The 23,269-nt window shown below is 43.4% G+C and overlaps 1 protein-coding gene across 5 annotated transcripts in view; it reads left to right on the top strand.

Moving 5' to 3' along the window:
• Window positions 1-23,269, top strand: part of LOC135207996 (serine-arginine protein 55-like) — a 332,296-nt gene that overhangs the window by 143,985 nt on the left and 165,042 nt on the right. For all 5 annotated transcript variants that reach the window (XM_064240086.1, XM_064240085.1, XM_064240084.1 and 2 more), the window contains exon 3: window positions 14,576-14,646. In XM_064240086.1, coding sequence (XP_064096156.1) covers window positions 14,576-14,646 — 71 coding nt within the window. The remainder of the gene's footprint in view (window positions 1-14,575; window positions 14,647-23,269) is intronic.

Raw genomic sequence — 23,269 nt, 5'->3', positions numbered from 1 at the left:
CTTGAAGGAAAGAATTTAGGATGGAGATCGTTGTTCAGAATCCTACAAATATACTACGTATATTAACCTCGCGACATGATTCTGCTAAGCAGTTGAATGGTCCGAGGGGTAGGCGCATATCCTGGTTATTCTACGGATTGCGACTTAGACGAAAAGTATTCTAATTGAACTGCAACCCGGGTTGCCTGCAACCTCCCAGGAGTTTCCAGTTTCAATTTTATATACTGGTGTTGTCACAACACACCATTTTATAGCTATATTTACCGAAATTCGTTTCGCTTAAATATAATTGCTCGAGCATATCTTTTTATGCTCGGTGTTCTAGCCGAACGCATTCCTTCGTGGAAAGGATTATTGGCAACTCAGGATGACGAGTCAGCGACAGCTACTGCGTATTGAATTGCCCGAGGCATTTCAGTATCAGCTGCCGCTTTGAGATAGACGGTTGTTTATGTCTTTCTCACCTGCTTTGATTGAATAACAACCGTATCTCTGCCCAACAATCACGGACTTAAGTCTCTGATTAACGGGGATTCTCGCATACATGAATGACCATCTACTGCTGAGAAACGCTAGTATTCATCGTCTTCGGTATTGCGAGAATTTTAAACACAGATATCTATTCGACTCTCATCTTTCTGTTTACCGCACGGTAACAGAATTCTGTAATAGTCTCTTGCTGCATCGTATCCCGATAATTCGAATGATTTTTGCGGAATCTGAGTTTGTCCTCAAAATATCTTGTATTCGGAGGTGTACAATTGTTCATTGTTCACCCCGGATTAGCAGATGTATTCAGCCCATGAGAAGCAGTTCTTCAAGCGGCTCTCCCCTGTGTTTCATTACTGAAGAACGCCCGCTTTCATTGCACAACGGACAGCAATGAAAAAATGGCGGTTAGCGTTTTCAGTCATTTGTAAGCACAGGTTTAGAATCTTGAGATTCCTTCTCTCGATTCAGCTGGAAGACGTAGGTTGCATTCATTGCCTACCTTCGTCTTCAACGTCACATAGTGTTGTTTCTCCTTTAAGCTGAGATTCAACGTCTATGAGATTTTCTTGCCATCAGGGACCTCGGTCTTTTGAAGGCAATTGACTTTCGCCTTTTGAGCTTATGCATTAAGAGAATCATCGCCGCGCCGTCCGGCATCGGTGACTAACAAATATTTTTATTTTGTTTGGTCTCTCAGCATAACTCTTTAAAGGGCGAAGGTCACGTGACTTACCCGGATGCTTGGACAACTTGCCTCTACTGATTCCGAACCAGTCAGTCGGCAGCTGTCGAGCGTCCGAGTCAGTTACGAACTATGCTGTGGACTTAGTTCGGTTGTTCCAGAGCAATCATTACTTCGTCTTAATAGCTTGTCAGTATGAGTACTGTACATAACCCAACCAAAGTCGAGAAGAGGGATAGGTCATACGACTATTCCCTTCTTTTCGTCTTAGGTAACTGCATGACTTCTCTTGAGAAGCAAGCACAAAGGGATGGGGATTTGTGACGCTCGATTTCGTACCGATCTTCGTAGCGAAGACTCAGAACCCTTCTGTAACTGACGATTGGTTCGAGTCCTTCAATACCCTCCCTAATGGACGTCACCCCCGCCTCCGATACGAAGGCTATGCTGCTTTGTCCTGTGAAGGTGCGACGGAGCTGTCTGAAGAACTCGACACCCAGGATGAGTGTGGACGCCTCTTCATCATTCTCTCGCGTTCCGCAAGAACTTCTCCGTGGCGCAGGTAATGAAGGCAGGCGCCTGGTCCAACCGGACCGCATGCACCTCCTTCTACCTTCAGGATATTGCCCACAGTTCCTTGGATCTTTTTCCTTGGAAACCGTGGTGGTTGCTCAACACGTTGTGTAGTTAACCCAGACCCTCGCAGGCTGAACCAGCATCGAGTCCTGGTGTGACCGTAAGAATGGATGAGGAATGAGAGTGTGACTGGCTCCTCTTCCCATCTTTTTTCTTCCCTCTACCTTTGGGTAGAGGGACAGCGGTCGTCACCCTGCTGGGTAAGGACGAGATGCAGGTGAGCTACTCAATAGAGCACCATCCTATCCCTTTCAGTAGGGATAGGAGTAAATATCCACCACTTCCTCCAACAAGGGGGAGGAAGTGGATGCCAAATTGAGACAAACCCATCATTTTATGATTGTCTCTTGCAAACAGGAACAAGTTCTTGCTTGCTGGTACGAAGAGATACGCTTGCCTCTCTCTTAGTACTTGGCCCAGAGGTCTGACCATTGATCCTGCGGTGCACACCCCGATCAATCGGACAGAGGTTTGGATCCCTCCCTTGCTCTTACGACCAGGGAGGCACTCCAGGGTTGGACGAACACCAGTCTGTTCACCAAAAAGACTCAGATTCCGCCCACCAAGAAGTGAGTCTTCCTATTGTTAAAGGACCGAGGTTTGTATTACGTATCGGAACAAATGACAATTTGTCGAAAATTGCATTTTTTCCTAACTATACAAACCTGAGGTCCTTTACATATAGTCCCACCTCATGCCACCCCTCACTCTTGCAACTTTTTGCATGGGCCTAAAGCAAAAGTGATTCTTCTCTCTCGGCGCGCGGGCGCGCGCACGATCGGACAAGCAGTTAACTACCGTTCTCACCCCTTGTTCGAAGCTTACTACCGTCCCCAGCTGCCGCTAGTTACCTTCCTATTGTTAAAGGACCTCAGGTTTGTAGTTAGTTAGAAAATGCAATTTTCGACAAATTGTCATTTTAGAAAAAAAACACTCCATTCGATTGGAGGTCTACATCAGGTCTATATATGGTAGTAATCCCAGGTCTTCATATTAAATATCAAGGGAGGAGATAGAATTTGAAAAATGGTTATTTTCGGGATAAATTGCCCTGGCGTCACAAAACCGAAGGTCAGAGGCGAAAATCATATACGGTTTGGAGATGTCCCAAGTCACCTTATTAAGTGGTATGAATATCAAAGTCCTGTCCTTAAAAAATGGCATTAGCCCGGCCGGTCCCCCTTAAGAGGGTTGGACTCTATTTTGGATGATAAGTTGGCTGCCTTGTCGGCGGGAAGGACTGGAAGGAAACTTGTTGCATCGTCCTCACCCCTCCTGCGAAGAAATTGTGTAAGAAACATCAGGGCTGTCTCCCTCTCCCTCTTCCCCCTCTACGCCACATCGGCGCATCAAGCGTTGGAAGGCTAAGGACTTTGCTCTTTCTTCGCTTACAAGAAAGGAACAACGCGGACGTGTTCTCGAGAGTGTTGGTGTTCCGGAGAGAGTTAGTATATCTTCCCATGTGCAATCTGCAGTGGCTGCTTCCTCCTCTGCATCGAATTGCAAGTGTGTTGCAACCTCCCCATCCGTGCACATTGCAAGCGTGTTGCAACCTCCCCCTGTCCTTGGCACATGATGCAAGTGCTCCTACTTTTCCAGGGCCTATTCGTCGCCGTAAGGGTGTCAAGGCACCTTTCTAGAGGTCGAAGGTGGTGAGTGCAGAGTTGGTGCAGCAGGAGTGTTTGCCTGCCCCTCTCCTTGGTGCTTCCAAGAGTTCGACTCTAGGTGATTCTCCTTCAAAACTCAAGTGTTTGGGATTCCTCTCCAACTCACGTTCGTACGTCTGCCACGCCCGTGACCATTCATGGACATGTTAATGAGTTGTCTGTTGGAGGAGTGCGTAGTGATGTTCCTATGTTGTAGTGAGTTTTTGTCTCGGGAACCGGCGCGTGGACCCAGATCAGATAGGTTAGTTTGGTTTTTCGGGCTGTTTGGCTGCTGATACTTCCGTTCAATTTTATTGAGGTCTCCATTGCTGGAGAAGGAGGAGGGAGACACGCAAGAGTTTTTTGTCTTCCTTTTTAGAAGTTGTTGATCTCATTACTGGGTTCAACAATTTGGAAAGTAGGACTTGGGCTCAGTCATCTTACACTCCTTGCTGGGAGCTATGTAGGATCCCAGATCATCTCTTCAGCTTCCCTTGTTGGGGTACGTCCAGTCGGTCTCGCATAAGGGTAATGCCTCTGTTTCGGACCGGGACGGTTCGCTTCGCTCTAGGGGCTCTGCCAAGCTACTACCTCCACCTCTCACAAGACATAGGGAGTACTATGCTACGAACTCTGCATTTTTGATGTCGCGCCATCTTAACCCAGATGTCATTCACCTGAAGCCGGGATTGACTTTGGAGCAGGTGAGGTCGGTGGCTCTGTCCTTGTCTCCACAAGATGCCTCAGATATGGATATCTACGGCAGCCTCCATGTTGCAGATGGTTTCTTGGCTGGACCTCTTGTCTGTGATCTTTGCCAAGATAGCTTCTGACAGGTCCCCAGAGGGGTTGATGAGGGCATCCTTGCTTGCCAGTCTGTTGCAGTCCGGAGGCAAGGCGTTTTCGTATATGGCTCACCTCAATGTTAATTTATAGGCGAACCTTCTGATTAGAAGAGATGCGGCTTTATCTAGGATGGAGAGATCAGTTGACACAAAGTCCTTGCTGGCATTGAGAAACGGAGATCTGTTGGAGTCCCAATTTTTGTTTACTCGGACTGAGCTCGAAAATGTGATAAGACTGGTGCCAGGCTGATGCCAAAGACAGACTGGTGCACCAGGCTGTCTAAGTTGGAGTCTTGTCCTCAGAGACGTCTGGCAACAGAATTCTATAACTTCCGTTTTACTTGTATTTCAACCATCGTACAATAGTAAACAATTACCATAGTTATGTTATAAATGCTGTGAGATCGTCAAGGCAATGTATACAGGCGGCCTGCGGTTAACGGCACAATTGGTTAGCGGCGAGCCGGTTTTACGGCTGTTGTCAAAAATATTAAAAATAAGGTATTGTAAGGTATTTTACAAGACATAGATCTTAAATTAGGTGATAGCCTCATTCAGTTTAGTAATACTATAAAATTTTTAGGCTTGGTATTTGACACTCATCTTAATTGGAAAGCACACATAGCCTTTGTAAAAAATAAATGTAATAGTGCCTTAAATTTGATAAGAAAATTGTCTCATACTACTTGGGGAGCTAAGAGACAAACATTGCTTATGATATATAAAGCACTAGTTTTATCCAAAGTGGATTATGGAAGTCCAATTTACGGGTCAGCATCACAAAGTACCTTGAAGTCCTTAGACTCTATCCACACTCGAGGCTTGAGACTTTGTAGTGGAGCCTTTAAATCTTCTCCAAACACTTCAGTATGTTGTGAAAGTGGCGAACCCCCATTATCCGTACATCGTGATCTTGTAACAATGAGAAGTGCTTTAAAGATAACGTCCACTGATTCCCCCACAAAAAAACTATTTGGCATGCGAGATATATTTATTAGTAATCACGAACCACCTTTTTCCAATAAGACCTAATAGGTTATTGGAATCTATTGGCCTTAGAGTAAATATACTCCCACCTCAAACTTCTCCACCTCCATGGATGATGAAAGAAAATCAAAGTATGTTCTAACCTTTATCATCTATCAAAAAAGCAAAATTATACTTCAGACGCTATAAACAGTATACATTAGAACACATTCGAAGTAAAGGCCCACATAAAGCAATATACACTGATGGATCCAAATCTTCTGCAGGAGTTGGTTGTGCTGCAGTGTCATCATACAAAATAAGTCAGAATTCATTGCCAATTGAAGCAACTGTCTTTACTGCTGAGTTAACAGCAATTATATTGGCAATGGCAATCAATCAAATAAAATTGACAAATAATAAACTGAATAATAAATTTGTAATATATTCTGACTCAAGAAGCGCAATTGAATCCCTCAAGAGTTATTTCACATAAGAACCCTTTAGTAAAGGAAATTAAACAAATCATCATAAATTATATTCATGTGGGGTTAACATTGAAATATGCTGGATTCCTGCCCATGTTGGAATCCAAGGTAATGAAAAGGCAGATGAAAAGGCCAAGTCTGGGATAAATTCACCAATTTTTGACAATAAATTGCCTGCTACAGATTATATAAACTCAGTGAAGCAGTGCATAAAAACAAAATGGCAAAATCTGTGGGATAGTGAAGCAAACACCAATAAATTAAAGTGCATCAAACAGAAAGTAGACTTGTGGAATACAATCAGTACAAATGAAACGAGCTGAAGTAATATTAACAAGATTACGAATAGGCCACACAAGACTAACTCACGATATCCAATGATAACTCCACAAGTGGGAACATCCCTCATTGCAATGTGTGCAATGCAATTTTAACAGTCAAGCATATTTTATGTGAATGCCTAATTTTTAATAGAGAGAGAAATTTATATTTAGGCAATAAATCATTATCAGAAGTACTATCAGAATCAGATCATTTTTCTTTATATAGAATATTAATATTTTTAAAAAAGACTAACTTGATTAATAAGATTTAACATATACCATTTTAAATAGACGACTTTTGTCATTATTATCTATTTCATCATCTTTTATTAAAGTTCAATTCATTATTTTCTTTTTCAAATTCCAACCTCATATATCACTTAATAATCCCCTCATTTATCATTAATTTATTATAATTCATTAACTTCATTCCATACCATTCCATGTTGTAGACATAACATTTTATGAGCGTATTTTCAAATAATTTTCTCCCGAATAATTTCGGGCCAGCACTGTAAGAGTCTGATTAGACTCATTGGGCTGGTAAATCTTAACTTTATAATAATAATAATAATGTAAGGTATTTTTACGGCACAATTTTTGGTTAACACCGCCACTAGCACCGTTATGTCTAACGAATATATACTTGTAGAAATACCGTTCAGACCATAAACTTTATGCAAATGATATTACAAAATTTTATGGAGAGGTATTAGGGTAAACTATATGCCCCTGATGCTGTTCTGTGCCAAAAATATAGAGTTAAATAAGTGCAAATTTAGCTCTGGATGTGTCAATTTGTAAATGTTCATGCTTTTGTTTTTAAAATTTGTATGAAAATGTATTATGTATAGGGTATTTTTATTTCAGCACATGAATATGATAATGAAGGCAGCTTTTGAAACTGCCCTCTAGTAATCAAAGAGGATGTTTTTCATGTTTGTTCTTGTGAACCATTGACTGTCGCTCTTCCAAAAAATAGTTAAAAAAAGTACAAATTTAGCTATCAATGTGTCGATTTTATAAATGTTCATGCTTTTATCTTTAAAATGTGTATGGAAATATATTACGTAGTACAGGGTGTTTTTATTTTTGTACGTGAATATGATATGAATTAAGGCAGCTTTTGTAACTGCCCTCCATGTTATCAGAGGAAGTTTTTTATGTTCGTTCTTGTCCGCCACTGTTCCGAAAAATGCATTTACAAAGACTTCACGTGGTTATATTTGAATAATTTGGGAGCTAATTGTAATGCATTTTGTTAACCCTCTTACGCCGACTGGACGTATTTTACGTCGACATTTTTTGTCTCCCGTGTGCCGACTGGACGTATTTTATGTCGACTTACAAAAGTTTTTTTTTTTAAATTCGCGGAAAAATACTTATAGGCCTACCAGCCTAAAACTTTTGAATCACGCGCCTTGGGGGATGCTGGGAGTTCACGGATCAAGGTGTTGTTTTGTTTACAATCGTTACGCAGGTGCGCAAGCGCAAATTTCTTTCTTGCCGCACCAAAAAGTATCTGTGACACATCTCGGAAATTATTTCGTCACTTTTGACATAATTTTTGTACCATTGTAAATTAGCCGTTACATGAAGTATTATATATGAAAATGTGTGCATTTTTATGTAGAATACAACAATAAAATACTTATGATTGTAGCTTTTATCAGTTTTGAGATATTTTCATATAAATAACGATAATTGCCAAAATTTCAACCTTCGGTCAATTTTGACTCTACCGAAATGGTCGAAAAATGCAATTGTAAGCTAAAACGCTTATATTCTAGTAATATTCAAGCATTTACCTTCATTTTGCAACAAATTGGAAGTCTCTAGCACAATATTTTGATTTATGGTGAATTTATGAAAAAAATAACATTTTCTTTACGTCCGCGCGGTAGCTCTTCCGAAAAAATCATACGTGCGATTGTGGTAATGTTAGCACCATTTTAAATTAGCCGTTACATAAAGTTTTATATATGAAAATGTGTGCAATTTCATGTAAAATACACAAAAAATAATTGAAGGTTGTAGCTTTTTCTCATTTTTTGAAATATTTGCATATAAATCACGATAAATAGAAAAAAAACCAAGTTCGGTCAACTTTGACTCTACCGAAATGGTCAAAAAACGCAATTGTAAGCTAAAACTCTTACAGTCTAGTAATATTCAGTCATTTATCTTCATCTTGAAACAAATTAGAAGTCTCTAGCAAAATATTTAGATTTATGGTGAATTTAAAAAAAAATCTTTCCTTCCCTCCGCGCGCGTACGTCCCATTCTCGGAATATTTGCTCCGTTTCATATTAGGCATTTCATAGTTTTATATATGAAAATATGTGCAATTTCATGTAGAATAAAACTAAAAATATTTGAAGGTTGTAGCTTTTCTTATTTCTGAAATAATTGCATATAAAAAATATATATATAAAAAAATTTGACATTCGGTCAACTTTAACTTGTCAGATATGGTCGAAAACTGCAATTGTAAGCTAATACTCTTACAGTATAGTAATATTCAATCATTTTTCTTCATTTTGAAAGAAATTGGAAGTCTCTAGGACAATATTTAGATTTATGGTGAATTTATGAAAAAAATATTTGTTTACGTCCGCGCGTTACGAATTCATGCATTATTTTGTGATAATATTTTCTCTGTGTTGCTTTTATCGTTTGACAATGTGTTATATACCAAAATGATCGCAATTTAGTGTACATTACAACGAAAAAAAAGTAACTTGTTACCTTTAACCGTTTTACGCACAGCGCGATTTGAATACAATTATATATAAAATTTCGTTTTTGCCCTATCATATATCGCATTATTTATATATGATAATGATAATTTTTTTCATTTCTGATGGTTGCATACTAAACTTCAGCCAATGACAAAAAAAGGAGCCAAAAGTGAACCTCTTGAATCTTGAAAACTAAGCACGCTGTGATTTTTTGAAAAAATATATTTTTTTCCGCTTCCGCGCTCACTCTGAAACACCACCGGCACACGGGAGACAATTTTTTTTTTTTTTACCGCTTCGGTGTAAGAGGGTTAATGAAACTTCAGCTTTTTGTTGTTTTCATGCTTTTATGTTTAAAATATGCATGAAAAATGTGTTAAAGGGTATTTTTTTTATTTTTTTACAGAAATATGATACAGTGGCAGTACGCATGTCCACTTGAAGTCTTTGTAACAGCCCTTCACATGATGAAGACAATAGGTTGTTCAGCTGTGCCCAGTTGATAAAAATTTAATTTGTTGAATCACGTTTTTATAACATTTACAAGTTGATTTTATTTACAATTGTTGCATAAATTTATTTTAAAAGACAAACCTCTCATATGCACATTTTTGCAATGGTGCAATTTGTTTATTTTCTATGGGATAGAAGTACATAATATAACTGTGCAACTCTTGATTTTTGCTTTGTTACGTGAGCAAAAAATTGAGGTACGACTGTACGAGCTTGAGATGCCGCTGCTATGTAGATGGCATAGTGACAAAATTAAGATAAAAAGTTATACATTGACTGTAGTATTCAATAATATTGTATGTATTCTCATATTATTGTATTATAAAACACTACGGTAGAGCTAAGCTGGTATTCTGTGGAGCAGCCAATGTTTTGGTTTGGAAATCAGCTGATGGCGAATACGAGTTTGTTTCGCCATATTTAACGCAATTCTGAGCAAATTTTCTTGCTTCTATTTAGCATAAACGAATATCTAGATACTTGACTTATATGATACAAGGTTATTTTCCCTTATACGACATGTTTTTAGGTGGAAATATAACTTGAATATATCTCAATGTGATTGTGAACTAATTTCTTTTTTCGTTAACAGATTACGTTGGCGGCATGTTTATTGAGTAAAACAATACGTGATTCCGTTCACAATTTTCATTTATATCATTGTAATACAAACTTTACATTATTTATCTTTTATTGGCGTGAAACCATTAGTAAAATGTGTTCTTTCAAGAACAGTAGTTTTGATTTAAAATTTTTTTATCTAAGGTTGTGTTTGATGGCATACATTTACTGGAGTTTTATCCTTGTTGCCAATGCACGATAATGGTCATTAGCAGCTTGAATAGTTTTCTCAGCTTCAGCTGTAACTAGGTTTAAATTTAACAATATATTTCCCTATTGATCTATAGTGATCTTTGATCAATAGCAAATAAAGTTATTAAATTAAGATATCTCGGTCCTATTCTACATAACGTCTTTTATAACAACTACAGTGATAGTGCTCTATAGTATAATGATTGAAATACAAGGCAAATGGTTGTTGTTATCCAATTCGGTTGTACTTAAAAAAAAATTGTTTCTTAATTGGTTGTTCATGGCTGTACACGTATACATAATGAGTATAACATTAAAACCATACATCATTCTCTTTTGCTGTTTTTGAAATTGTGTAACTAGAAAATGCAATAAAGTGAGGCTGTTGTAATTGGTGTCTCATAAAATCGGATTATCGTAAGACAAATTATCGTGACTTGAACACTACAGCTACCTGTACACTATATAAAACCTTATTATATCTTTACGTACTCTAGACACCCAAAGGATTAAAGCTTGGCTTTTTTCACTTTAACAGTATTTTAATAACTGACTAAATGTACTGTATTCGTACTGCTGTACAGTAAATTCTTTAGTACCTTACTATTACTTCATAAATATTAATTTTTGAACTTTATTGGCCGATTGCCGGGATTATGATGATGGCGCTGTTAATTGGGGTTCTAGTATTTCCGAAAGAAGGTATGTGGCGGCTGTGGTCATTAAAATCGCTAAGCGTCGAAAATCGCTCGCCGTTGGTGGCCAGGAATGGGGAACCCCTGCCGCTAACCAAGGGCTGCCTGTACTGTTAAATTTAAACTGCAAGTTGTAGCTGAAGCCAAAAAATAATATTCAGGCTGCTAATGACTATTATCATGCTACGGCAACATGGATAAAACTCCCAAACTTTGATATGAATTCAAACACAATCGTAGATAAAACTGAGAAAATTATTTTAATCAAAACTACTGGGCATGAAAGAGCACATTTTACTGTTGTTTTCACACTGATAAAACATACATAACGTAAAGTTCGTATTATGATAAAAACAAGTGAAAATAACAAACGGAATTTTCGGATTTCTACTCAATTTATTATTAATTAAAAAATAATTAACTCAATGAGACGTATTAAAGTTAAATTTCAACGTGAAAACTTATAATGAAAAGAAAATGACTGTTCCTTATAATTAAAGTATATCTAAGATATTTCATTTTTAACTAATCTAGGGAGCAAGGAACCATTTTGTCCCCCCCAGGGAATTGAGTTTATTATTTGTAAGTTAATATGCATTGAACAGGGAGATTTAGCTGATATATTAATAATTACTATACTGTATATGCATAAGTAACTGTGTAGTGTAGGCTAGGTATATATGTGAAGAAAGTACTGATTGCCCTAGTGTAGGCTAGCTTATATTCCAGATAAAATTTTTTCAACAAACGATGGGTTTATTGGAACCTAACCCCAACCCCATTGTAAGTAGGAAAGTACCTGTATTACTACTCTCGAGGATCAATCTGTCCATTAAAGGTTAATGTGAGCAGGTACAAAAAGGAAATATCCAAAAGCATCATCTTCTTACTTAGTGAGTTTGTCTAGGGGCCTACATGTCATGTGGCTTGTTTGGATGACTATACCCTGAGCGAGACTGAGGATGTCTGGGTCAGTGTTCTGGAGGAACCTCTTGATATGACGGGTATTGAGGGCAGGTGTTTGGTACTGCCAAATACTTCTCTGTGGATCAGGGATGTCACCCTTAAGTCCTTGGATGCTCACGTCTTATGAGTTGTGTTAGCTTGTCAGTGTGTTGTGTACATAGCTGAGTTCTGCTTGGACAGAACAGCATCTCACTTACAATATGCTACATTAGAATGGTGTCTAGTATACCGCTCAATAGCCAGTGGCCTTATTCCTTCTGCCCACCCTAAAGGTGGGGGGTTGCAGTTGTAGGTTGGTTGGTTAGACCAGACTTATGTGGAATTCCATGAAATTCTACCTTCCAGGCTGGTCTTTCTGTCTTACTAGGGAAAGTCAAGTTCTGCTTTCTGGGAGTTAAGTTACAAACCAAACTTTGGCACTGGACCCTTTCATATATGCAAGGATGTGCAGATGGTTGCAGAAGTCAACCTTCCCATGCTGATGTATGTGACAAGGAAGCTAATATTTCTAGATGGGAAGATAAATACCACCTCCAGTGCCGTTTGGACGATGCCTGCCACTACGGAGTAAATCGTAAGTGAGAGTGTTCTGTCCAAGCAGAGCTCAGATATCTACACAACACACTGACAAAATGTTTCTGTTTCCATAGAACAAACAGCAAGTCAAAGATAATTTGCATTTTTCCTGATATGCAAACGTGAAGTCTTTTATCATAAATTCAATTCTTAACCGACCCTCAAATGTACCTGTTGCCAAAGGAGAAAGTGACAATGGGTAGGTCTCCCATGCCCTCACTAGCTGCTTGTTAACAGGTTTTAATGAATACACCAGCTTTTGCTTAAGCTATTCTTATTAAAGAGTACAGGTTTGTGTATGAAAAATGCAAAATATACAGTATTAACAATTTGCAAAGTTTGAGGAATAGAGTGGTATATGATTCAGTTTTCATAGACCTTTTTTCCAATGAAATTTTGACTGGTATCTCCAGATTTCTCCAGATTTCATACATCCAGCAATGGTCCTTCCAAGGCCCACTTCATGAATAGGCCCTGTACTGAACACCCAAACAAAGCTTCCCATGTTCTCTTATGACCCATCCTACTTTTGTTTCTTGGAATGAGCATCAACTCGGGTGTTTGTATTCCTCATCACCCCATGGGTCCAAAGAAAATTCCAAGTGCCAGCCCTTCTGTAAAGAAGGCGAGAAAGTATGAAATTGAAGAAAGAACTTGTAGCAAAGTATGAAAATGGTGTACGCTTGGCTGATCTCGCTAGAATGTGCGGCAAGTCAGTTTCAACAATCAACTCCATCCTGGCAGAGTAAAGAATTCAAGCCAACTGATGTTGCAAGTGGGGTAATGTCTTTAACAAAGCAGAGTTCTTTAAGGATCACTGTAATGTCTTCAATTTCATAAGTTATAGAAAAGGCTTGGTAGGGAGTGACTTCCAGGACAGTGAACTCTGCTTGTAGAAATTGTGGCCAGAATGTCTCAAGAAGGATTTTAAAGGATTTGAGGCTGACCCTAACATCTCTATGCCTGTTGTGGAATCTATAGTATCTCTGGTGAAGTCCTTGGGCTTGGATGTGAGTGGCGATGATGTAGAAGAGTTAGTTAGGGGATGCCCACAGGGAAGAGCTACTCACTGAAAAGCTGCAAGACCTTCTTCAGCAAGAACAGCAACAGATGGCAGACAAATCAGAGGAGGAGGAGGAGGAGGAGGAAGAGAGGGGATAATGAGCCTACTTCAGTGGTTGAGGACATGTTTTTCAAGTGGAGTGATGTAAAAGGTTTTCTGGAGAATTATCATACCAACAAAGATGTTGTAACCCATGTCTCCAACATAGTGACAATGCCTTGTTTCACTTAGAGCAAATTTTAAAGAGAGACCAGCAACAGATGTCTCTGGACACATTGGTCCAGTGACTCAAGCTGGTCCTAGTGCCAGTAAAAAGCAAAAAGGGGAAGTAACCTCAGATAACGCTGGTAAAAAGCAACCTCAGATAACGCTGGTAAAAAGCAAAAACAAGTAACCCTAGATAGGTCCTTGATACCTGAAGTCCTTCTGGAAGGGGTTTCCCCTTCCAAACAAGTACCTCTCCGCCTTCCATATGGTAACGAGTCTTCCGTAAAGGTAAGAATGATGTTGAATGTTCATTTATTAATTTCATTAGTCATTTCGATTTATTTCTCCTTGTTTTCTTTATGTAAAAATGCGTTTAATTCATATGAAATGTATTTTTTTTTATATTCTGGAATGGAATAATTGTATTTACATTATTCCTTATGGGAATGATTTGTTTTTGTTCGTTTCAGACTTTATCAGACGCTGAGGAACAGTTACATACAAAAACCAATGTTCCATTGTACAAGAATATCTTTGGGTACATAAATATATCCATTTCTCTCATGTGGTATGCCTCATTTACATTGGTTAAACCATCATAAGAAACTAGATTTTTTAGGAAAATTGTTTGTTTTAAAAAAAGTCCCTATCCTTTTGGCTGGCATGAATAACCAAGAATGGGATTTTTATTTACAATTTCAGTCAGGCCATTGCCAGTCAATTTGAATTATTTTTTCCACAAAAAAAAAAAAAAAAAAAAAAAAAAAAAAAAAAACAAAAAAAAAAAAAAAAAAAAACAAAAAAAAAAAAAAAAAAAAAAAAAAAAAAAAAAAAAAAAAAAGACAATTGACAATTACCATTTTCTTAGAGATAGACTTCCAGGTAAGGTTGTAAACCTTAAAATGCAATTTATATTTTCACAGGAATTTGATGATCATCGGGATGCCGATGATGCTGTATATGAAATGAATGGTAAAGACCTGATGGGTGAAAGGTTAGTGATATTAAAGTTTTGATGGCCAATAGTTATTACATTTTTTTATTAGTTCCAATTTCAGGTCATGATATTTCACTACACTGCAATACAGTTTATTTGTCCTTTTTCAGTAGAATTTGTTGTACTGAGATTTAATCTTAAAATGCAGAGTCGTATAAAAATCTGTCATTTTCTTCTTTACTACATCATAGTTGTAAGTCTTTGATTATAGAAGTAATTTTTTTACCAACAACTTTTGTCTTAGGAACCAAAATTATACCATGTAGCTTGACTGTACTCTGTGACCAGTGTATTTAGTGCTGTTTGTGGGGTTAGAATTTGTATGTCTTCTAGTGATTTATCTTTTGTCACACCACGTACTGTAATTATAGGGTTAACTCGCAGTGGGCCAGTGTGTTTTTGTCTTTTTTATTTATTTATTTTTTTTAGGCACTGGTTTTTAAAAAATAAATTTTTGTTTTAGTTTTTGTAGGCATTGGTTTTTAAAAATAAAGTCTCGGGATGAGATTTTTCAACTATGATCTTTTGTAATTTCAAATAATATTTAAACTTATACAAGTACAGTAAAACCATGTTTTAACAGATCCAGAATCAACGGACATTGGATTTAACATTTAAAATCTGGCCAAGGGTACTATGTATAGACTAAGATGATGGTTAAATTACAAAGCCACTTGTGTATAGGCTCTTTTGCAACAACAGGTATCCAATGAAAAATTTGGTTATGTAAAGGTGATGTTATTACAAATGCTGTTTTACTTACTTTATCCTTAGAAATTCAAAATAGACGAAATAAGAAGCTGATTCTATATCATGTATTTCCTGCACACTGCCTGAAAAGGAAATATTGTTTTGTTTACGTTTCATCACCACCACAAACCCCTTACGATACAATAATGTACGATAATTCCTGTGCATATGACTGAATTGTTCGAAGCTATTATATACCACCAAAATGATAATGAATTTTTAGTACTAACATAATTACACTACCATTAAAATTGCAAAAGATGTGCTAATAATATAAGATAAAAATGGTTTTATGTTGACATTTCATTACTTATCACAAACTACAATATGATAATGTACAGTAATTCTCGTTTGTATGACTTCATTGTTTGCAAAAGTTATTTACACCAAAATGATAACAAATTTTTAATTAAAAATCAGTATTAATGCTATCGCCTGAAATTATTATATTAATATACTGTAATTAAATAAAGGTTGCTTGTTCTCTAGCCACTCAGTTAAGTTTATTTCATTGATATGGAATTATTCCTTGTACTGGCTATATATTAAGAAGATATGGCAATAATATTTAAGGGAAAATGGTTTCATTACCTTTATCATCAGTTTATTTCAGTGTGAATATTATCATGTATGTCAGTGGCTTAGCTTACACCTACCCCATTAGTCCGTTAAAACGAGGTTTTGCTGTACCTGTAGTTGCTACTTTCTTATTAAGCCCAGTTTCTTCCCTCCCATATTCTTTTCCCTATACTTCTATAAATCATTGTACAAAAGTATTTTTTCTGATGGCTAAATATTGTTTATAAAATTTTGCAGTACAGTAGCTAAAAACTGTTTGTTCCGATGCGAGATACTTACCTCGAACCATTTCATAGGAGATTCCCGGATGTCGATCCGGGTCCGACCAGAAAATTCTGGTTATATGCCGCACCCAGGTCAGGCCTATGCCCCAGGTCGAAGACCAAGCCATCCTAATGACCTATAGCCAGTCCTTCTCTGGTCGCAGGAGCGTGAATACGCCCCTGCTCGTCCGGTGTCCGGCCCTTATCCTTTGTCCGTGTGTGTGCTTTGTGTGCGTGTATCGTGTTTTGTGCGATGTCGGCCTCGGAGCCTCAACGTCGTTGCCCCGGTCCTGAAGGACGGGCTTGTGGAGCTTTTCTCTTCGCCCCCTCTGATTGATCCTCATTCTTTGTGTAATTCGTGTAGGGGGGGGGGGCGCTTGCTCTAAAGACAACACGTGCTTGGAGTGCATTTCTTGGCCATCAGTATCAGTGGGATTTGGCTTCCCACTAAGAAGAGAAAGAAGTCTAAATCTTCTTCGGCGAAGATTTCGCGGGGATCGAGGAGTGAGAGCAGCAGCAGAGGACGGCGGCGCCCCTTCTCCTTCGGTATCGTCGGAGAGGAAGTCTCCCCGCCTTGCTAAAGGTTCTTTCTCCTGCCCCCTCCCAGCGAGGGGGCCTAGGTGAGTCCGTTGCCGGGTCTCCCCCCAGGGGGGGTCCCGATGATCGTTTCCCCAACAAGGTGGTACCGGAGGCTTCCGCGGTGCTGAGGGACTGCTGGTCGCGGTTGCAGCTCCAGGGCTCCCCGTCCTGGTCCTCTCTCTTGGCATCGGTGCAGGGGGGGACCCGTCCCTCCCCTCTGCGGAGCTTCCCGCTTCGGCTCTCCCCCGCTTCGTCTACGGTCTCCCCGTTCGTCTACGGCTCTCCCCGCTACAGCTCGCCTCGCTGCGGCCCCTCCCGCTCTCGAGCGGAGCTCGCCGCTCGCGGCCGGACCCGGACCGGTTTACCCGGTCACGGATCCACCCAACCACCCGGCTCCAACCCTTTTCCCTTCTGCCGTTGGGGATGTCTTTCCCCCTCGTACTCCGGGGAGATCCCCAGTGAAGGACGATGCATTCCCGTCCTGGGGCTCTCCCGTCTAGGGGACAGGAGGAGCCGGAATGGCCTTGAGGGCGGCCTTCAGGGGCGGTCCCGATGTGATAAGAGGTGTCCCCGACGCGGCCGAAACGCTCCTTGCGTTCCCCCCCGCGATGGGAGTTCGCCGGAGGAGAAGCAAGAGACGTCGGGATTCGTCAGGGGAGAGGAGTTCTTCAAGTTACTACTCAAGGGAGAGATCCTCCCGTAGGAGGAGACGCTCCTCCAAGAAGAGGCGCCAGTCATGGGAGACTGCACGGAGGGACGTAGGTTACTCCTCGTCCTCGAGCGGCTCTTCCCGCTCTCATCATCGTAGCCGGGATCGTAGAGGGAGTGACAGGCGTCGGGACATCTCCCCCCAGCGGAGGCGTTCTCCTTCCCCGAGGGTGGCCCCCACCCCATTGGCCCCCAGGAAGGTCTCTCATGGGGGGTTCCCCAGGCCGTCTCCCCTCCCTACTCGTCCCTCGGTCCCGGTGGATCCTGCCTCGGTCTCGTCAGCCATAGGGTTGGCCTCCATGACCGAGCGGGCTCCCTTCTTCCGTGTTCCCACACGATTGTCGCCTTCGCGGATGGAGCCTAGAGCCGCTACCATCCTTAGGGGGTGCAGAGCCCTCCACCGCTCAGGTATGAGTACCTCCTCGGGATGGGCCAGGCGTTCGGGGCATCCCCCTCGCAGGAGACCGGTGTGCAACTGGTTTAGGAGCCCTCTCCGGGGAGCTTCTCCAGCTTCCCTCCAGCTAGGGTCTGGGGCCTCTCCTCCGTCGCGGGACGCCGAGGAAGAGACCCTTATCCAGGAGGTACTCCAGAATGCCCTGGGAGGAATTGGGTCCAGTGGATACTGAAGGTTCTGCTTTCAGGAGAGTCCTCTCTCTGATTAGGTCCATGAACCGGCTAGAGGAGCCAGCCCCGACGGTAGAGGACAACAGATCCATGGCTGGTGGACTTTCTGTTCAGGGATCCAGAGGAACCCAAGCCCTCTCTCAGCCTCCCTAGGTCCACCAATACGGAGAAGGCCCTGACGGTGGTGGAAAAACTCATTGCAGGCTCCAGTAACTCCTTGCGTTGGCACTCCTCGGGCTAGACTACTCCCAGCGGTCTAAGCCGAGTCAGAGGAGGCTATATGGCCCGGGAGGTGCCCCTCTCCTCCCCACAAATCCGTGGAAGGTAACTTGGCAGCCCTAGCGCCCGGACTCTCGGAAGAGAGGCTCACGTCGGGACTAGTCCTTCCTCTCACCAGGAGGCTATGGCTATGGAAGTCACAGCGTGGACCTCGATTCATGTGGCTTCTTGGTTAGATCTGTGGTCCGGGCGGTAGCCAGGTTCCCCACCCTCCACGACTTGAGGGACGAGGCCTCTCTTGCCCAATTCAAAGAACTAATTTTGTCGGGGGGTAAGTCCTTGGGCTTCCTCACGACCCAACTGGTCTCGTCCTGGGCGAACTGGATCTTGAGGAGGAGGGACTCTGTGCTGGCCAAACTCCCTAGGAGCATTCCTGAGAGGGAACTAAGGACCCTTCGAAACGCCCCAGTGGAAGGAGCTGCTCTCTTTCCGGAGAAGCTAGTGGAGGAGTCTGTGGAACGGGGGAGGAAGGCCAGCCAAGGCCCAATCGTTTATAGGGCCCCTCCCCTACGTCAGTCGGTGCCGAAAAGACCTAGTGAGCGGCTGAAACCTCAGAATAGGACCCTCTCGGCTCCCCCCACCCCCACGGAATCACCCCTGCGGAACTGGAGAGACCAGGGAACTCAGCCCTCCCCCAGGACCCTCCCTCCTTCCCAGGCACCCTTCAGGCCCAGACACCCTACTTCTTCCAGGAGGGGTCGTAACAACCGCTTCCCTAGGAGGAAGTAGGAGTCGAGGCCCTCTACCGAGTCTTTCGCCACCGGTGGGGGGTTGCCTCTCGAGCTGTTGGCAGAACTGGGAGGATCTCGGAGCCGAGCCCTGGACAGTCCAGGTCCTCAGGGACGGTTACCGAATCCCCTTCCTATACCACCAGAAGCCTCCCTTGACCAGGGGAGCCGACAATCTGGCCTCTCAAGCCCCGGAATCCTGTGCACAGGGAGGGCCCTAAGGCTAGAAGTTCGGGCACTGCTGGATAAGGGAGCCCTCCAGCAGGTGGTGGATCGCTCCCCCGGGTTCTTCAGTCGACTTTTCCTGGTGGAGAAGGTCGTCAGGGGGTGGCGACCGGTCATAGACCTTTCGGTCCTCAACTCATTCATCCTAAAGACGCCTTCAAGATGGAAACACCACGGCTCGGTGCTGGCTTCCGTGAGGCAAGGGGATTTCATGATGTCCCTGGATCTCAAAAGGACGCCTACTTCCAGATCCCGGTACAAAACCCGTCCTCCAGGAAATACCTTCGCATAAGTTGGGAGGACCGGACCTTCCAGTTCAAGTCACTCTGCTTCGGACTGGCAAACGGCCCCACAAGTGTTCACGAGGGTGTTCTCCTGGTGTCGTCTTGGGCCCACAAGAGGGGTATACGCCTTCTCAGGTACCTAGAGACTGGCTACTCCTTTCCTCCTCAAAGGAGCGCTTGATAGAACAGAGAGACGCCCTCCTGGCATTCTGCAAAACCCTGGGAATCATGGTGAACTGGGAGAAGTCCCTTCTAGCTCCCTCCACCAGGATGGTGTACCTGGGATGGAATTGGATACGGAAGTGGGGCGAGCTTTCCCCTCGGGGACAGGCTGGCAAACCTCCGAAAAATTGCCTGCAACTTCCTAAGCCACCCCCCGAGACCGGCAAAGGAGTGGCAAAGGCTTTTAGGCCACCTGGTCTCCCTGGAAAAAACTAGTCCCCCAGGGAAGGCTGAGCTTAAGGCCACTACCAATGGGACCTGAAAGTAGGGTGGTTCCCAGAAGGAGGAAACACCTCAAAAGCCGGTTTCCATCTCACTGGCAGCAAGGAAGGCCCTCGGTTGGTGGCTGAATCCTGCAAACTCTCGTCGGGGTGTGCCCCTCGGGTCAGTTGCCCCCGGAGATGCTCCTGTTTACGGACGCGTCGAAGGTAGGCTGGGGGGCCCACCTGAATTCCCTCTCAGTGCGGGGGATATGGTCGCAAGAGCAGAGCACCTTCCACATAAACAAACTGGAGCTCTTGGCAGTAAAGCATGCCCTGGAAGCATTCAAGGAAGCAGTGGGAGGACACTCGGTGTGTCTGATGTGCGACAATGCCACAGTGGTCGCCTACGTCAAGAAGCAAGGAGGCCTGAGATCAAGGGATCTCTGCGGATTGACGGAGGAGATCTTGAGCCAAACCGAAGCCCTTGGGACCTCCTTGACGGCAAGATTCATTCCCGGCAAGAAAAACGTAGTCGCCGACGGCCTCAGCAGATTGGGGGTCAGGTGGTGGGAATCCGAATGGTCCTACACCCTGAAGTAGCGAGGGAACTAATAGGGAAGTGGGGCTCCCCTCCCTGGACCTGTTTGCTACGAGGCTAAACACCAAACTGCCGGTGTACTGCTCCCCGGTGCCGGACCCAGCCGCGTTTTTGGGAGGATGCGTTCCAGCACCCGTGGGACGGCCTGGACATGTACGCTTTCCTCCCCTTTTGCAGTTCCTCAGGCAGGTCCTCAACCATCTCAAGAAAGGCGAAAGGGGCGGCCCTGACGTTTGGTGGCGCCGTTGGTGGCCGGACCAGGGAGTGGTTCCCGGACCTTCTAGAGTTGGCCTCTCATCCTCCTTGGGAGCTGCCCCCCAGGCCAGACCTGTTAAGACAGCCCCACTTCGAGAGGTTCCACAGGAACATTCCAGCCCCTCTCCCTTCACGGCTGGAGCTATCGAGCGGCTGTTAAATAGGAGAGGGTTTTCTGGGAGGGTGGCTTCTCACATGTCCAGTTACTTGAGGGAATCCTCCGCTAACATCTACCAGGCAAAGTGGAAGGTTTTTTGGGGCCTGGTGTAGAAAGCGTAACCTGGAACCTCTCCGAGCGAAGATCCCAGACATCGCAGAATTCTTGACCTACCTGAGGTTGGACAAGGGCCTGTCAATTCCAGCAGTCAAAGGAGCCAGGTCCGCATTGAGCCAGGTCTTCTCCCTGAAAGGGCTGGATCTGGGGAACTCGAAGCCTCTGTCCTTGCTCATAAGGAGCTTTGAGCAGAAGTGCCCTCCCAGCGCTGGCTTGGTTCCCCGCTGGGATGTTGCAATAGTTTTAGATTCCCTGAGGAAGCCCCCACCGTTCGAGCCGCTCAAGGACATCCTGGATAGGGAGCTGACCTCAAGACAGTGTTTCTGCTAGCCCTGGCCTCCACGAAGAGGGTGGGGGAGCTCCACGGCCTCGCGTATGTAGTGACCCACACGAGGGGATGGAAGGAAACTCTCATTCAGGTTTGTCCCCTCCTTCGTGGCTAAGAATCCAGAACCCCTCGAGCTCGGATCTCAGGTTCGTGGAGTTTTCCATCCCTGCCCTCCGAAATCGGACCAGCCTAAGGAATCTCCTCCTTTGTCCGGTGAGGGCCAGTTCGGAAGTACATGGAAAGAACAGCCCGGTTTCAGGCCGGAGGTAAAGAATCTCTTCGTCACCACGGGAAGGGTGAAGAAGGCAGCCTCGAAAAACACCATCTCCTTTTGGCTGAGAGAAACCATCCGGAGAGCCTACGAGAAGGGGGGCCTTTCCCCTCCAGAGGGAGCCAAGCCCCATGACATCAGGGGAAGGGGTGGGGGTTCCCTCTCATTCTAAAGAACATGGCAGTGGACCAGGTCCTGAGGGCAGGAGTCTGGAATAGGCAGTCGACATTCACAGCCCACTATCTAAAAGACTGCTACGAGAAGGTCGCTCGACGCCTTTGAGATTGGCCCCGTGGTGGCAGGCCAGCAACAGGTCTAGGTCCCCTCTCCAATCTTCTTGGAGTGGACGGGCCGGTGTGTATTGAGTGTATGTGAGTGTGTGTGGTTTTTCTCCCCCAAATCCCCCCTAATCCTTATCCTTGGTTATCCCTGGGCCTTTGGTTGGAGCGAGGAATCCAGGATACTCAGGTAAGATACGCAGGAGTGCGTATGGGTTCTCAGTACAAACCACAGTTTACATGTCAAGTTTGGTTATACCGCACCAGGCTTGCCTTGCACCCCTCCTAACCAACCACCCACGATAACGGGCTGGGTTGAGTTCTAAGGGGAGCAGTCGCCCCTCCTCGACCTATCACCTTTGGGGCCGTTCCCTCCCCTAACCTTCGCCCTCCCTCCTAAGGGGTAAGTCTCTATGAAATGGTTCGAGGTAAGTATCTCGCATCGGAACAAATCACAAATTCTTGGTAATTTGTATTTTTCCTAGCGATACTTACCTCGAACCATGGAATTAGAATCCCGCCCTTCCAGCCCGCGGAAGCTTAGGGGAGACACCTTGGAGTGGAGTAAGAAGGACTGACTATAGGTCATTAGGATGGCTTGGTCTTCGACCCCTGGGGCATAGGCCTGACCTGGGTGCGGCATATAACCAGAATTTCTGGTCGGACACCGGATCGACATCCCTGGGAATCTCCTATGAAATGGCGGTTCGAGGTAAGTATCGCTAGGAAAAATACAAATTACCAAGAATTTGTGATATTTTCAAGCAACTTTTAGTTTTGAATTTTTGGGAGTAACTTGACTTTTAGGAATTCAGATGCCATTATTAAATTTCAAAGAACAGCAACATTATTTAATTCTAAAGAACAACAATTATTCAAGATAATACAAAACCTACACTTTTGTAGATGGAGGGGTTAACTCATATTTAGTGCTCTTTGGATGTTGCTGAAACGTCTCAAAAACTAAAATACTGATGGTCGGCGGTGACCTGGAATGGCCCTGACCCCTCCATTGTGCTTGCAGCTGCATCCGCTTTCGTGCATTCTCTGAATCGTCTCCTGTTTTTGCTGTGCTTTGTCTTTGTCTTTTGGTGTGTGTGTGTGTGTGTGTGTGTGCACCCTTCAGCACTTAGCATCAGATTATGTCCCCCCACTGACTACCATAGTATGCA

Source organism: Macrobrachium nipponense, chromosome 34 (genome assembly GCF_015104395.2).
Source record: "Macrobrachium nipponense isolate FS-2020 chromosome 34, ASM1510439v2, whole genome shotgun sequence".
Lineage (NCBI taxonomy): Eukaryota > Metazoa > Arthropoda > Malacostraca > Decapoda > Palaemonidae > Macrobrachium > Macrobrachium nipponense.
The sequence above is the reverse complement of the archived record's forward strand: the minus strand, read 5'-3'. Positions and strand labels throughout refer to the sequence as shown.